Genomic DNA, 15,678 nt, shown 5'->3' with positions numbered 1-15,678 from the left:
TGTCTCTCCCTGCTGGTCTAGTGGTTATAGGCCATTTCCTTTATAACTTTTTTCCATCTGCAAAATGTTCTGATGAAAAGGCTTACCCTGTCTATTGCTTATAGCAGCTAATTTTTCAGACAAATGACTCAAATGGATATGCAAACAGTGAATGAATTTTAAAATACATATTTCATCCTTGTGTCTCGTAATTTTTCAAGAAGGTTCTGCACCAGTATTTCATAGTTTTCTTCTCTTACTCGATGTCGAAATCTAGTTTCTTGACCCAACTTGGCACAGAAGTGTATGGAATATCAAGAAACGAGCGTAAGCAAAATTTAAAGTGTTTCCGTCCATAAAGACGGCCGCAGTGGCCAAAATCTGATTGATCAGAATAATGCAGAATAATGTGTTTCAAGTCGTGAAAATTACATTTTATTTGTAAAACAGGTAAAGGGGTGAAAAACAAAAAAACACATTAATCGACACCGGGAGGAAGCAGACATCCGTTTGAGGGTATGATTATCATAGCCGCCATCTTGTAGTCGGCCATCTTTTATCTCGCTCGACTTTATTTATTTTTTTTTTTTTAATAGAAAGGGGGTCATGTAATATATTAAATTGGGCTGGAATTTTACAAGAAATACAATGGTGAAGTCTTGTTTCCATAATTTATATTTGTAGCACATAATGAAATGAAAATTGATATGATTCGTTGGTTCTAAAATTTCTTAACAACTGTATTTTTTTAAAGGAATCCAAGTTAGGAAAGCCTAATGTACGATAGTAAGAACATCGTAGGTAACTACTTTGAAAGGTATAGTCAGCTTGAGATCGTTATCGACTGCAAACAAAATTAAATTGTGATGAGAAGATCACAAACCTTAAGGAACTGATGGAAGATGGATAACATACTTTCCATTGGATTATTCGAGTTAGAAGACAAACCTTCATAAGCAGCCACCTATTTAGTGTGCACATTTATATATTCGGTTTTCCTGACTTTATTTTTAAAAAATACAGGTTTATATCTAGGGGATATTTAGTAGGAAAAGGCAAAGTTTGTCCTCGGGTTTTGTATTTTTTATATAGCTATAATAAGAGAAAGGATATGCAAAGAAGTCGCACTGAGGCTGATTTATTTAATTTCGGTATTCACGGTAGTATCGCATGACATAATCAATAAAAACGCCAGGAACTTTTACTTAGTAGGGTGTTCAAAATAAAAGAGGGTGTGCACCCAGAATAATGATATACTGTAGTACATCTTTACACAAATTCAAAGAAAACAATATTTTTACGCCAGAGATGTATGTAAGGAAATTTAGATTGTGCAGAGTACTCTCTGAACATATCTATTTTTGCAACAGAAGTTGTAAGCGTAAAAAATAAACTACTGCAGCATTAAATTCAGAAAAAAATGTTTATGCCCGGAAACTTAATACAAACTATTCATTTACTTGTTAGGGAGAGGCCATACCCTTCCTTGTGGAGTCCATGTACCTGTATTGCAATATGTTGTTGTGTGTACTTGACAACCGAGAGTACCAGAGCCATGTTAACGGCACCATAGCCACTTGGGCGCGGGCCCCGCGAACAGAATGACATGTATTAATTACATGTATTAGAAGCAAAATTTAGTCATAGTGTCAGATAGGGACAACAAACACTTGTTTTCTCAGAGGTCTAATATGCTGTTAAAACGGCACTGGAGAGTAGATTAGACAGGACAGTAGAGTAGACGGCACTAGCGCGGGCCCCCTTAGGCAGGGGTCTGATTGGAAACAATCGGTCCAATCGACTTAAAGCCGGCCCTGAATTTGAATTCCCTAGCTTCATCAGTTTCGTTGGAGGCAATCATTTGAATCAATCACTGTGCGTTGAGCTCCCAAATCGCCCGACACTGCTTCAGTCAACGCGGCTGTTATTCCCAGGGCTGAGTCAAAGACAGTGGCTTCGAGAAGATTCAGCAGTCATCCTACATCCCACATTTAGTACCACAGACGATAACAACAGCCGTGTGGACTAGAGCATTGCCATGCATAATGGGACCACAACACACAGCAACTGATACAAATGAATACCTCCAAGGAATTGACTTGTGCATCTCTAGAACTTACTGTAGATAAATGCTCTTCATTATGATCGTGCAATAAATTTATCAATTTATAGTTTTTATACTATGAATCATGTAATACTGAAACAGCATTTGAGGTATAAAACTTGAGTGAACTAGTGTTATACACGATACTCGTGGAATTTCTCGTTTTGTATCCAATTGTGAAAAGGTACTTCACATCTCGATTCGTTTTGGTGACGAGGCGAGAAATTTCTCTCGTTTCTGGTGAGCATCACTACCAGTGAGAAGAGCAATTTCCGATTTTATATTCATAAACTACTCGAATCGAACTGAGCTTTTATCATTTCACTTAGATTGAAATAGGCATCCAAGTGCGGGAGGGGCTTAAATAATATATTTTCTTATATCATGTATCCTTCAAGTTAATATTGTAATGTCTATTTAGTAGAGACGATAATAGTCCGGGATTTTGCTCTTCACCGAAATATTACAAAACTTCTTTGTAAAGTACAAAGGCAATAACTCAGTGTCTATCCTTATCACAAATAAAGGTAAAGGAAGGGAATACTTTTGCACGTGAACCCCTTAGTTCATGGCAGCCTCCAAGGATTTAGTTAAGGTAATACTCCTTTGGCCAGGGCTACCTCAGAAGTAGTTATTGTGAGTTATGCGATCAGCGGTCAACTGATAATTTCGACGTCTCCTGTGGTCTTCTTTTACAGGTGACTTCTGGGTGCATCATTCCTAATCAGATTACGTCGTGCAGACTTCGTGTCTTCCTGTTTATTTCATATGTTGTGTTTGCTGTCTGCTTGAATTGATAGCTATGAACAATAGCACGTGTTTTATAGATTAACATGTGCTTGATGAAATAATGCACACTGAAAGGTGAGTGTCCTTACAATATTGAACTCAGCGTATTAATTACTCGCTAAAAATAAGCTTAAAAATGTTTCAGTCTCAATGTCTTCGAAAATGTGGCTTCTGAAGAGGTACGATACAAGGTGGGGTTCATTTCTATATTTTAAAACCCCAGTTTATATTCATAAAATGCTCAGGGTAAGAAAAGGGCTGAACCATTTGAAACGAAATTTTGAACGTAGTTACACCTTGAACCGAAGTGAGGTTTTTTATCACTTCACCTTGATTGAAATAAACATCCTAAGTTGAAGAAAGTTCAAATAGGCCTATGCACCTCTCAAATATTTTCTATAAACCTTGTTCTGCCAATGTCAAGAACGAGCATTTCATATAATAATTTATTTTAATGAGATAGTGATTGAGAGTTCCATTTACTTCTGATGTCATGACTTGTTACTCTGTAAGAGATAGTAAATATTATTATTATTATTATTATTATTATTATTATTATTATTATTATTATTATTATTATTATTATTATTATTATTATTATTATTAATAGTTGATGGGCTGCTTGATTGGTTTGTAATTTATAATGCGTTTTCAGCACTAAACTTACGAGCAATGTTGGGCATTCATCAGTTAAAATCAGTTACAGTTAATCAATCAACTGAAAGTAATTGCTGTGGAAATTAACTGTAATTGAATTAATTGTAAATTACATTCAATTGCAATTGAATGACTGAATTTAATTGCAATTACCTGCTAGAGCAATTACTGCCAATTGATTAATTAATTGCAATTGATTCTCATTGATTAATGACCAGCTGCAATTAACAATTGACCGTGAATTATTTCAATTGTTAATTGCAACTAACAATTAAACGTACATATTAATTGCTAATTCAATTGAATACTGTCTACGAGTACATAACTCGAAATACGAACATAATTCTCACCGAGAATCGAATTCAGGTCTCCTGCGCCGGAGGAAGTTGTGCTAATAATTTAGCTATACGAAACTCTAATAATAACAATAATAATGTTATTTATAAACAATGTTTCATGTTCCTCTTTCTTATATCACAAGTATTATTAGATGTTTAAGCAGATATACATCGTAACTTGAATTTGTTACCCTTAAGTGATAAGTGCTATCTCTTTGATCTAATGTTTTTCCACAATATCCTTCTGGTGATATTCACTTAAATCTATTTATATTTATAAGAATACCATACGACCTGATTAGAAATTTCACTCTTTTTTCCTGTTACACCATTTTAAAAAAATCATCTATCACAACTGTGTAGGAACGGCAAATACATTTCATTCTGTCCTGTATCTTTTCCGTATTGAATTCCATGTTGTTCGTCAACAATTTATGAATCACGGAAAAAATCTCTAATTTCTTCCCTTTTTTTTTCTTTCAGTCACCTCCCTTACGGAAGATTTATAAAGAAAGTCCCAGCCATTAGGGCCTTCTGGACTATGTCACTATATTTGTTTTAATTATAAATTGTACTAAAATGGCACGAGCCAAGATGGCCGAATTTGCCTGTTTTAAATAAAATTGTTTATCACACTATGATATCCTGTTGGCTTGATGACATCTTCTTCTTCCCTTTTCTTACCAGTATTTTTTTTTCAGTTGTTTGGTTACGTATTTGTATTGTTTAATTACTGAATTTGTTTATTCTTTGATGCAATGGCATGAGCTAAAACTTGGATTTTTACCATATTTTACGAATTGTTAATAGAATATTTGTAATTTGTATACTCTATTACTTATGTATAATGTTTTAAAATGTAAAAAATATACAATGTTTTGTTTCGCCAGCATATTTCGTATGCGTGATTTTATAATTTTCTCTCAAGGTGCTCATTGTCTAAGGTACTTGCGGCAAATAAGGCCCACCTAAGTATTAATTCTTTATTACTTAAATATGTTTGATATAATAGACAAAAAATTATATGCATTTTATCTGTCAATGTTTTATCTATCTTATGGTATATTTAATTTAACTTAAATTTTAAGCTAAATGTATGAGAAACGTATTCAAAGAGAAAAGTACCAAATGGCCTTATTACCCGCACAGTAGGTTAATAAGGCCCACCATTTCAAAAGTAAAATCTTACAACATGAGAGATCACTGGAACTCAATTAATACCTGACATTTCCTCAGCACTTCAAATACTAATAATAAAGCGACAATATGGATATGAAATATTAAGGATAGAGGTAATCTCCCATGTGTTATGCAGTCGTTAGTTAAGTCGTTGCAACTAACTGAATTTTAAAGAATAAGCTTGGACACATAATAAACATATCACCATTGGAAGCAGATTTAACACTAGCTTTTAACAATGTTTATACTTGATAACATTTGTAGCAAATGAATTCTTCATTATTGGTGTCGCACAAGCCAATGCATTCATGTACCCATACACCGCACTCTTTACAGGCATGTCACCGATCCATTCTTTGTCACATAATGAATGATACCACGGTACCTCGAACGCTCATAACCGTACAAAAATGTGCTTAGAATATACTGTAAAACAGTGGTATGAGGTATTCGAATGCATTAAAAAGAAAAATTTACATTGTGAAAGACAACAACGCAATACTCGAACCTGCGAACACCCATAGTCAACAAGTAGGCCCGAATACGATAGACCGCCCTATTACAGAGGCTGGCACTGGTCAAGAAAGAATAACAAACTAACACACATTCAAGTTGCCAGTTTCTAAGTATTTAACATGTTTCGTAGGATAATGAGGACCAGTAGATTTTTGATAAGCCTTATTTACCGATCGTCATTTTATAAATTATTATCTACAAACACGTTTCGAACTAAAACGAAGTAACTACTATCCCAAGTACTAAACACTATAATCATCACAAATATACAAGATATTTTGGGTTAGCTTTATTCTACACAGAAAAACTAAACACATTTTTGTTTCCCTAAGTCACATCAACACATGAAAACTGGCTTCTCGATGCTTGAATACTGTCAGCGTTCCGTCTAACCAGGCACAAGAAGACGAATTCTCTCAAGCAGGTATTGTGTGAGTAATCGCAACTTGTGATGTCAGATTTCTCCTACAATGATTCTAACCTATGAAATTTTGCACTGGGCCTTATTTCCTTCCGGACCTTATTTGCCGCAAGTACCTTCTTATTTTCCAATAATCATGGCTTATTCATTTATCTCATCCTACTTGGTTATGTTATTATTTTGCTGCTGTAATCTCTTTTCTTACATCGTATTGTTTGTACGCCTTTGGCACACTTGTGGGCACTCATTCTAAGTATCAACTCCGCCAAGGAAATTTGTGATTGGCAACAACGTGCTTGTGGGTATTACCTTACCCTCCCACTTTCTCATTCCACCAATTCTTCCATCGTTATTCATTTGCTTTAATCATCGTATTCCTTAGTCTAGCAGGCATAATTGTGAGGCGTTAAACTCAAAGATTTCATTTCATTTTTTTCTAAGTATCTAATAAATCAATAAAATAAATTATTATTATTATTTCAATCGTTGGTAAATAGAGATAGTTCGAAGTTCTCTTCCAGTACCAAAGCAGTATGACAGGGGGCCTATGCTTGATAATGGGTTAGGATTAGGCATTATATTTCTGGGCTTTCGTTAGCTATAACCATATTAGCCCGTGAGGTATGCGGGATGACTCCTTTCAACGTTCACACTACCCAGGGAAGTGAGGAGTGAGAAATATGAGGAGAAAAGAAGCAGCCTTTGAGCATTATGTTACGTACCATTCCGGTGTTTGCCTGATGTGAGTGAGGAAAACCCAGAGAAAACTCATTGAGGATGGAACAAAGCTTTTATACTTTTCGGCTGTGTGTCCCCATCGGGAATCGAACCCATGACCACTCCCACCAAAAGTGAGACTGTTAGCTACACTCCCCAAGTAGCAAGAACGCTTTCGGATAGTCGGTGCGTGCTTCGCTTTTGGCTTTCTACGCTTCCACTTTCAACGCGTGCTTTCAATAATCTGCCTTTTGTTGTACTTGGAAGCGATGCTTTAGACACTTTGCAGAACATCATTGTATCACTGGCCGTTCATTGGTTACTGACTTGTCGCCAGCGTACAACGCTTGCGTCAAGCGTCAGTGGAACACTGAATGCAAAGTTGTTTTCATGTAACTTCGTTACTGGAATCCAGCTTACGGCATGTTTGCACGCTTTCCAATCAAGCAGGCACGTAGCCAAGGGGAGTCCACCCCCTCACTTCGAGACCAGAAATGAAAAAAAAATAAAATAAGGACGAAACAAAATGAAATGAGAAAAAGAAGGATCAACGTTAAAAATAATAAAAAAAAAACTACAGCAAGCTTTTGGTTACTCTTTCTTATGAGGAGATTTGTATTACTTGCAATACATGGTGGCGAGCTGAGCGAGATATCCTGGAAGAGTCAGGGAATTTGAAATTTGTAGAAAAGTTACAGAATTCTCATAATTGCTGCTATTAGTCAGGGAGATTTCAAGCTTTCGAAAGCATAGTGCCGTTGAGTAACAGCTTGGACATTTTTTATCATAATTTTTCGTCATCGTATCCTTGCAGTATCAAACATGTTATTTCAAAAACAATTTTCTACTGCTCCTTTAACCTGTCATTTGGAACCGACAGTAGTTAACGGAATAATAAAAAACAAAAATTTATATGGAAAAGGAGGTCTATTAACATTTGATTCAACAGAAAAAGGAACGTAAATATTGTAAAATCTTTTTCAATACTTTTTTTATTCTTTTATTACTCTAGATTTCTTCATAGTTTGTTATTAAAATATTTACCAACATATCTTCATTTTATTGTCCTAACAAACCAATATATGTTGATAGTAAAGTATTTTACATTAATCAAGCTCCTGAGCCTTCAGAATTTCATATCACGTCCCCTCCCCCATTACGAAATTCTGGCTAAACGAACCAATATATGTTCCAGTAAAATAGTTTAGAATGATCGAGCCCTTGGTGTGATGATCACAGTATTTCATGTCACGGACCCCCCCCCACTTCACGAAATCCTGGCTACGTGCCTGAAACAAGCTAGATGCAAGCTTGGCCGACTCGCAAAGCAAGCTTCCGGCAAGCGAGTTGCAAGTTGTCTCTGCTATTAGGGTCTATGCTACACCACTTGCTTGGTAGTGGAAGAAATGAAAAATGAAATATATCAGTTTAACGTTCCACCATTATGCCCTTTAGGCTGGAGGCTATAATTATGGCAAATGAATGATGACGGAAAAATTGATGGAATGAGATAGTTGGAGGAAACGGAGTATCCCGAGAAAACTCACGGACATTATGTTGTCCAACACAAACTAACTTGACCGGGGCTCGAACCAGGCCTCCCACGCAGTAAAGATAAGCACTCTACCACTGAGTTACAATGCCCCCGCTTCAGAATGGAGTCTACCCCACTAATGATTTTACTCGAGGCAGTATCCTCATCACGAATAGAACCCGGAAACAAGCACAAAGAAATCACACGTTTTATTTACTTGGCAAGGGAGTTAAAAGCTCAATTATAGAGCATTCACTTCTAGTGCGAGTGATCCTTGGTTCGTTCCAAGGCCATGTGAGTTTGTGATGAGGGACATCGTATCCGTGGATTTTCTCGGAGTGCTGCTGTCTTTCCTCTCCCATTATCATTCCACCAATTGCTTCATAATCATTCAATTTTATGAATCATCTATCTCCTTTAGCCTACAGGGCAAAATCATGGGATATAAAGCTAGAAATGTCACTTCATGTCATTGGCACAAGAGGATGCTAGATTTAAACGGAATGGATAATTTCTGCAAAATATCATTCAATCTTGCATGCGAACTCATTACTTCTCTAACTCTTCCCTAAACCCAAAAGCTCAATATTGACAGGTTCGTTTAGACTTCAACAGAATGTCTCTGTATATGTTAAAGAAAAAAATAGAAGTACTAGAAGTACTAGAAGCTACTGTCCTCGGAAGACATGTGTAGAGTGACAGAAGTGAGAGTGTCCCAGGTCAGTGTCTAACAAGTAGAGAATGTCCAGTCTTTTAGGTTTACCTTCGAGGCAGGCATGTGTAAAAGAAGTGGACAAACACCTTTACAAAGACGAAGCACTGATCTGCAAATACATGTAATTATACATCTACTTAATAATTACTTGTCAGCTACTCTTTCATGTCTTCTCTTGTTAGAAATATTATCCTCTTTTCTAGCGAGTTCATACCAGGTGCGGATCCAAGGGGGGCGATGGCACCCCCCAGAAGAGGAAACTTTCTTATTTTATATATAAATGAAACCTATCCCAGAGTTTGGAGCTCTTAAAAGTAGCTCTAACTAGCAGTATTAACAACCCACCGCCACCCCAGAAGTCCATCCTAGATCCGCCTCGGGTCATAAGATAAAAAGATACTTTCAACTAGAAATCGACAAAACGGACTTTTCTTGGGGTGGTAGTGGAGATTTTAAAAATAAAAAAACAGTTTTTTTTTTTCGGGTGCGGGACCTCCAATGATGTTCTTTCTCAAGTATCATCTGTTTCCTCCCGCAATGAATTCTACAATTAAAAAGGTGCTTTTGCAATACTTAGTATTTCTGAGTTATATGATTAGTGCTGGGATGCTCCTGCACAAATATGTTGTTGGCTCTAGTAACAAGTCACCTTCCTATATAAGAAACTCTAACTGCCACCCTCTTTCCCCCCATCCCCATTGAATTTCCAAAAATCCTTCCTTAGTGGGACCCCAAATCTAATGCCACCCAAATTTAAAGTTTCTAGCTTAAGTGGTTTGGAGAACTTCTCCTTTTATATAGATTGGTTTCGAAACAACATTTTGGAAGTGATTCCTAACAACAATGTTAGACAAAAAGTATAGACCAACCTGGGTTTAGAAATGCTTTATTTCGGCGCTAGTAACCAGCCGATAAATTTGTCGGGAAAATACGAAAGTAGACATAACTCGAAAACGAAAAGGCGGATCAAAGTCAGGTAAAAGAGAATATTCATTATTGTTAGTCGTAGTTTTAATTAATGCAATAGTGGAATGGGATGTGTGATGGGCAGAGGCGTACCCACTGGGTTCACCGGGTCCGGACCCGTCCAAAAAAAATGCCTAACCCAACATACATTTGTACACTTTCTCAATACAAATATAATCATTTAACAGGGAAATGATTGATGTAGCATGAAAATTTGATTTTACACATATTCACTGTTTCCCTTATAGAAGCAATCTATATACTGGTATAGTTCTATCAGTTTTTGCCTGAAAATATAGGTGGAAGTTTTTTACAATTACTTATCTTCTTTTCGGATGCAGAATATTACCCGTTCGATACCACATAGAAATAGTGGTTTAAAGTATTGGACCCCCCACATACGCTTGGACCACCCAACAAAAATTTCTGAGTGCCCACTTGCTGGTTTGTAACCTTTAAAGAAATTGAAAAATTCCTAGAGTATTCTATGAAAAGCAAAAAGCAATTAGTGTATATATTGTCGAGAAAACTTAATAAAATAGTAAATATATACAGGAATTGTTCTTTCTGAAGAGTAAATACATAAAATGGGGTTCGTGTTATACACAGGCAAATAGTGCGGTATATTCTACCTGTGAAAGAAAAAGATTCATGTTCTTGTAAGACCATTTATTTAAGAACATGTGTCTGATAAGTATGATAGATGACTATTATTTATAATTGTCTTATGTAAGCAACTTCCTACCTGACAGTGTGGCAGCATAGAGGAGTTTTTTTTTTCACAAGATTATCGACAAATTTAGTGAATTTAGTGGTAAGATTAGGGTAAACATGATTCCAACAGCTAAACCTGGACCTCTTTAAAAAAATGATTTTTTTTTTTTTTTTGGAAATTAATAGTTGGTTGATTTGAAATTTAGTGTCCCGTTCAGCAAAGAGGCTATGTGTGATATAGATCTACAGTTTAACGTGGGATCTGAACCACATGAGCTCCCACCAGGAGTCGAACTCGGAATAAATTAACAATTTCACTGTAAAATAATACTGTAAAATAGGACAACGTAGTTCGAAACATAATAAAGCAGTTTCCTTGAATTAAGGAATATTGTATTATATCTAATTAAAAGTAAATCACGGCGTTTTGTAGTGACAAAAAATCTATGCTGAAATACTTGTCATTGGTTTCTGAAAGTGCCTTATTAAAGTTTATTACTTCAATCCCACTTGCGTACAATCCCACTTGCGTTGACTAGGTAACTATCAAAATAACTTCAATTTGGCCTATACTTCCTAAAATTGAGACAGATGAGGAAAACATTTAATGCTCCTAGAAATTGGTGGTGAATCTTTTCCTGTTATGTGTTCACTGTGAAGACCAGGTATTTAGGGAGGAATTTATTTATGTAGGGGTCCAAAGATTTTCAAGAAGTTCAAATTCTGATAAATATCAACATTTGTAAATCACCCCTAAAATTAGACTAAAATTTACAGATTTTAGGGGCGATCCGGACCCCCAGGACCCACCCCTTTACTTACGTCCGGGGTGAAGACATAACATTGAAAACTCTTTATATTGGCATTGTGTGGTGGTTGTGAAATGAGGTCCGCGGTGGTTCAATGGTAGAGCGTTCACCTCTGATTATCGTGGGGTCCCTAGTTCGATTCCAGCTCGCGTCAAGTGGACGTTGTAGGGACAAACTCCGTGTGCGTGGGTTTTCTCGGAGTTCTCTCATTTTATTCGTTCCACCAATTCATTCATTTCTCATCATCACCGTCTCCTTTAGCCTACATAGCATAACCGTGGCGTAACGTAAAACTGAATGATTTAATTTTCGTGGTACTAAAATGGAACACTGTGCCGTATTAAGAGATTATCCAAATTATTCGTCAATTGAGCACAATTCATCATTGCTCTAAGTCAATTATAGAGATTGTATACGTAATGCGTCGTAAAATATAGGGACTAAACGTATTTTTTTTAACAGTGACAATATTTTGTGTTTTCGAAATGGGACAATCTCTATTAATCGGGATGTATGGTCACTTAGCTGGAATCGCTCGGGAAGATATGACTAGTCAAGTGATTCATGTCTAAACGTAAGCTTGTCCATAATTTCCAAAAGAACGGAAACTCCAATTGTTTTCCACTACAGTCTTGTCTTGAAAGTTATATGTAGTTATATCATGGAAAAGCAAAAGGTAGCCGTCACACAGTACTCTGGTGCATCGACCTTGCACTTTTCTTTACAAAAGAGAGAGAGAAAGAAATAGAGAGGAACTTCTTTAATTTTTTTCCTAATAAAGAGTGTTGTTGCTGCAGGTCGCTGTCGGAGGCATGGGAGGGGCTTCTGTGTTTCATCTCATCTGCTCTAGTTTTGGCCCTTATCCATCCAACCCATCCCAACGCGTAAAAGCGAAGAAAGGATTCTGCATGCGTTTGACTTCCTTTCTCCGTTGATAGAGGAAAAAGGTCTTCTTCTTCCTTAACTAACTAACAAACTAACTAAAAGAGAAAAAAACTTTTCCTTTTCGTGCGGACAGCGAGAGAGATTCATATAAAAGATTGCGAAGCGCCTCGGCCAACGCCTATAATAATCCAGAATGGTAGTGTCAGTGTTGTTACTTCTCTTTTCGGGTCTCCTGACTGTTGTTAGTTCAGAACCAATTCCACAGAAGTACAATGACCTCCAGGTAAGGTTACGTGTTATTCAACTGCACATTTATGGTAATATATTCACGAATCTACAACTATTTACATACGTTTATTATATTTTTTGTGGTCAGTTGACATTTCTAGTCTAGATTGTCTCCATCCAAACTACACCTACGTTCAGTGTACATACAGTAATTAGTCAACTGGATAAGCAAGTCATGTCCATGGAACGTCCTGTAGATGTTCACTGAATTTGCTTCGTATACTAGATATTACTGTATTATATGGAGACTATAAAGTGGTTGGTTGGACATACATGGATTTGGAAAGAAAGCCAAATGGATGTCCTTACTTCAAATCATTGTCTCCGATCTAACATTCCATGATTAACATGTTTAGATTAATGGAGACGGACAGGAATGCACTCAGAATCTTTTGTTGGGAGCTGTCCATCACTATAAGCCACTACGTCTTTGTATGTAGTATTGAACGGGTGTTCTTCTAACCGCGAAAAGGCAATAAGTAATTGTAAAATACTTCCACTATATTTTCAGGGGAAAAAATGATAGAACTAGTTTGTTTTTATAAGAGAAAGAGTACAGATATGTGTAAGATCAAATCCTCATGCTACATCAATAATTTTTCTGTATCTTGAGTTAGGAAGTTTTGGAGGGGTCCTGACCTAGTAAACCCCTACCCGTGGGTGCCTCCTTGGAGACAGATATGAATCATTAATAAAAGTTTGGTGACTCATTATGGAAGAATCAGTAACATGAGAACGTGGTAGGAAACAGGAGGACCCTGAGCAAACTCATGGACTTGTTGTTCACAATAAACTTACATGGCCTTGGAACGAACCAGGAACTTCTTGCACCATAAGTGAGCCTCCACGTGATATATTCAACATCTCTGTTAGGAGAATATAGTCTACTAGAGTAAAGAAGCAACTAAATGTTTAATTCGTACGTTCTGGCTCTTAACGTTTAGCTCTTAAAGTTGGGGGTTTGGATTTAGAGAGAACCAGCAGAATACTCGTTCTTTCTCACGGGGAAAATGTTTCTTCTTGTACATGATTTGCGACATGATTTACAAGAGGAGAATTTTGATTTAAACAGCATCGGATGTGTCACTGCCCATCTCAACGACCCCGAAAGCTATGAAATCGGTATTAGTATAGGTCATTTTCGATCATTATATATATATATATATATATATATATATATATATATATATATATATATTCCCCACCCTCAAGTTACGGGACTGAATCTGGAGTTGGGAGCCGCGGTGGCTCAGTGGTAGAGCGTTCGATCCCAGCCCCCGCCAAGTGAACTTTGTGGTGGACAAACACCGTGTGCGTGGGTTTTCTCGGGGTTCTCCCGTTTCCTCCCACTTTCTTCATTCCACCATTTCATTCATTACTCATCATCACCGTCTCCTTTAGCCTAGCCGGCATAACCGTGGGACGTAAAACTCAAAGATTTCATTTCATTTTTTTTTTCATTTTTGAATCTGGAGTTAAACGACACCGGAAGTGGCACTGTTCATCTCAGCAACCACGAAAACTATGGATTCGGCACTAATATCGACCATTTTCGATAATTTGTAAATATATCTCCTTCCCCTCATCTAAGTTTTACCGGTCAAATTAGTCTAAAATGATAAGAATCATCCGAAGCCAAACCTCATCTACGTTGGAAATTTTATCGAGGTCGGACGAGTGGTTGAAGAATTGTTAAGTCACAAACGTACTCACTTTCATTTTTATGCATTTTTGTATATTTCCCCCTCCCCCAGCCCAGAAGTTGCACCGTAAAATGAAATGTTGAAAACCATTCTAGGCCCAAACCTCATCTATGTGGCAAATTTGACCGAGATCGGTCTCATAGTTTAAGAGTTATTAAGTTTTATTTATTTTTTATATCTCCCCTTACCCTCCCCTACGTTCAATCGTCAAAATGAAATGATAAAAAACACTTCCAGTCCCGAACCTTATCTATGTTGAAAATTTATCGAGATTGGTCGGGTGGTACAGTCACGAACATTAATAAATGGAGGCTGAAGCCATTATTCCTTATGGCTCCAACCTCCATTTATTAATGTTCGTGACTGTACAAGAGGTATGAAGTCATAAACATAGTCATTTTCGTTTTTATATACGTATATAGATAAGTTGTACGCGATCTTTGAAACTCATGTGATCTTGACCAAACTTGGCACAGATCTAGATCTTGGCTTATCTTAGTAAGCTTGTGAAACATGTTTCTTGCACAGACCTTTGGTTTGCGAGTTAAGGACAGCAAGTTTAAGCTTAGACTTGAGAGTCTATATCGCACACGATGTACAGAACCCATCAAGTCTTGGGCAAAATTTGGTATTGAAGGAGACTTGGACCGGACTTGCTTAGAGTGCGTCGCAAAATATTATCTTGTGCAGATCTTTGGTTCCCAGCCACCAGAGTTGGGGGTTGGACTAGTCATTTTCCAGAAAAAAAAAATATCGTTATTTGCTATCGAGAATAAGAATTAGGGAACAAACGACTCCATCACGGGAATATGCAAAAGCGATTAAACAAGGAACAGATTATCTTACAATCACAAAAAGGAATCAGTTCGAGTGCCGAACATCCTTAGTTCTTGGAAAGGATCCAAATAATGGCAAAGTTTATTGTATTGAAGTAAGCGTGTACTTTTAACTAATAAAAATTTGCGAATGTCAATGAAGGAAGAATTTTGTCCCGAAATTGGCTGTTCATACTCATCAGATGGTTTTGGCAGTGCGGGGTCCACGCAGCGTCGTGATGACTATTGAGGAGCTACTTGATGTAGGTGTAACTAAAGAGGGTTACTGGTGGCCAGGCTCTTCTAGAACACCGTAACCCCCCTAGAATTGAAACTATTACCGTTGAAAGATTCTTTAAATTCTCAGAAATAATGAGGATGACATCCCTAGCAAAATATCCTAGTTACGCCAATACTACTTGAAAGAATAAAGTAGATAGCTCCAGTCTAGCATTAACGGCGAGGGGATCTGATGCGTTGACGGACCACATATCACCCCAAAAGCATAAGTGCTAGTAGGCCACGGACCTTAAGCGTTGCTGCGCCAAG

The 15,678-nt window shown here is 37.0% G+C and overlaps 1 protein-coding gene across 2 annotated transcripts in view; it reads left to right on the top strand.

The window, feature by feature from the left end:
• LOC145684848 (larval cuticle protein A2B-like) overlaps window positions 1-15,678 on the top strand; it is a 55,569-nt gene that overhangs the window by 13,447 nt on the left and 26,444 nt on the right. Inside the window, exon 1 of one of the 2 annotated variants that reach the window (XM_081757209.1) lies at window positions 12,452-12,606. The exons of the other annotated variant lie outside the window; for it this stretch is intronic. Within the exon in view, the coding sequence (XP_081613335.1) occupies window positions 12,517-12,606 (90 nt within the window). The 5' untranslated portion in view covers window positions 12,452-12,516. Of the gene's footprint in view, window positions 1-12,451; window positions 12,607-15,678 lie in introns of those variants that run through there. 2 annotated transcript variants of the gene reach the window in all.

The sequence above is a fragment of the Thermobia domestica genome, chromosome 5, assembly GCF_964235325.1.
Source record: "Thermobia domestica chromosome 5, izTheDome1.hap1.1, whole genome shotgun sequence".
Taxonomy (NCBI): Eukaryota; Metazoa; Arthropoda; class Insecta; order Zygentoma; family Lepismatidae; genus Thermobia; species Thermobia domestica.
The sequence above is the reverse complement of the archived record's forward strand: the minus strand, read 5'-3'. Positions and strand labels throughout refer to the sequence as shown.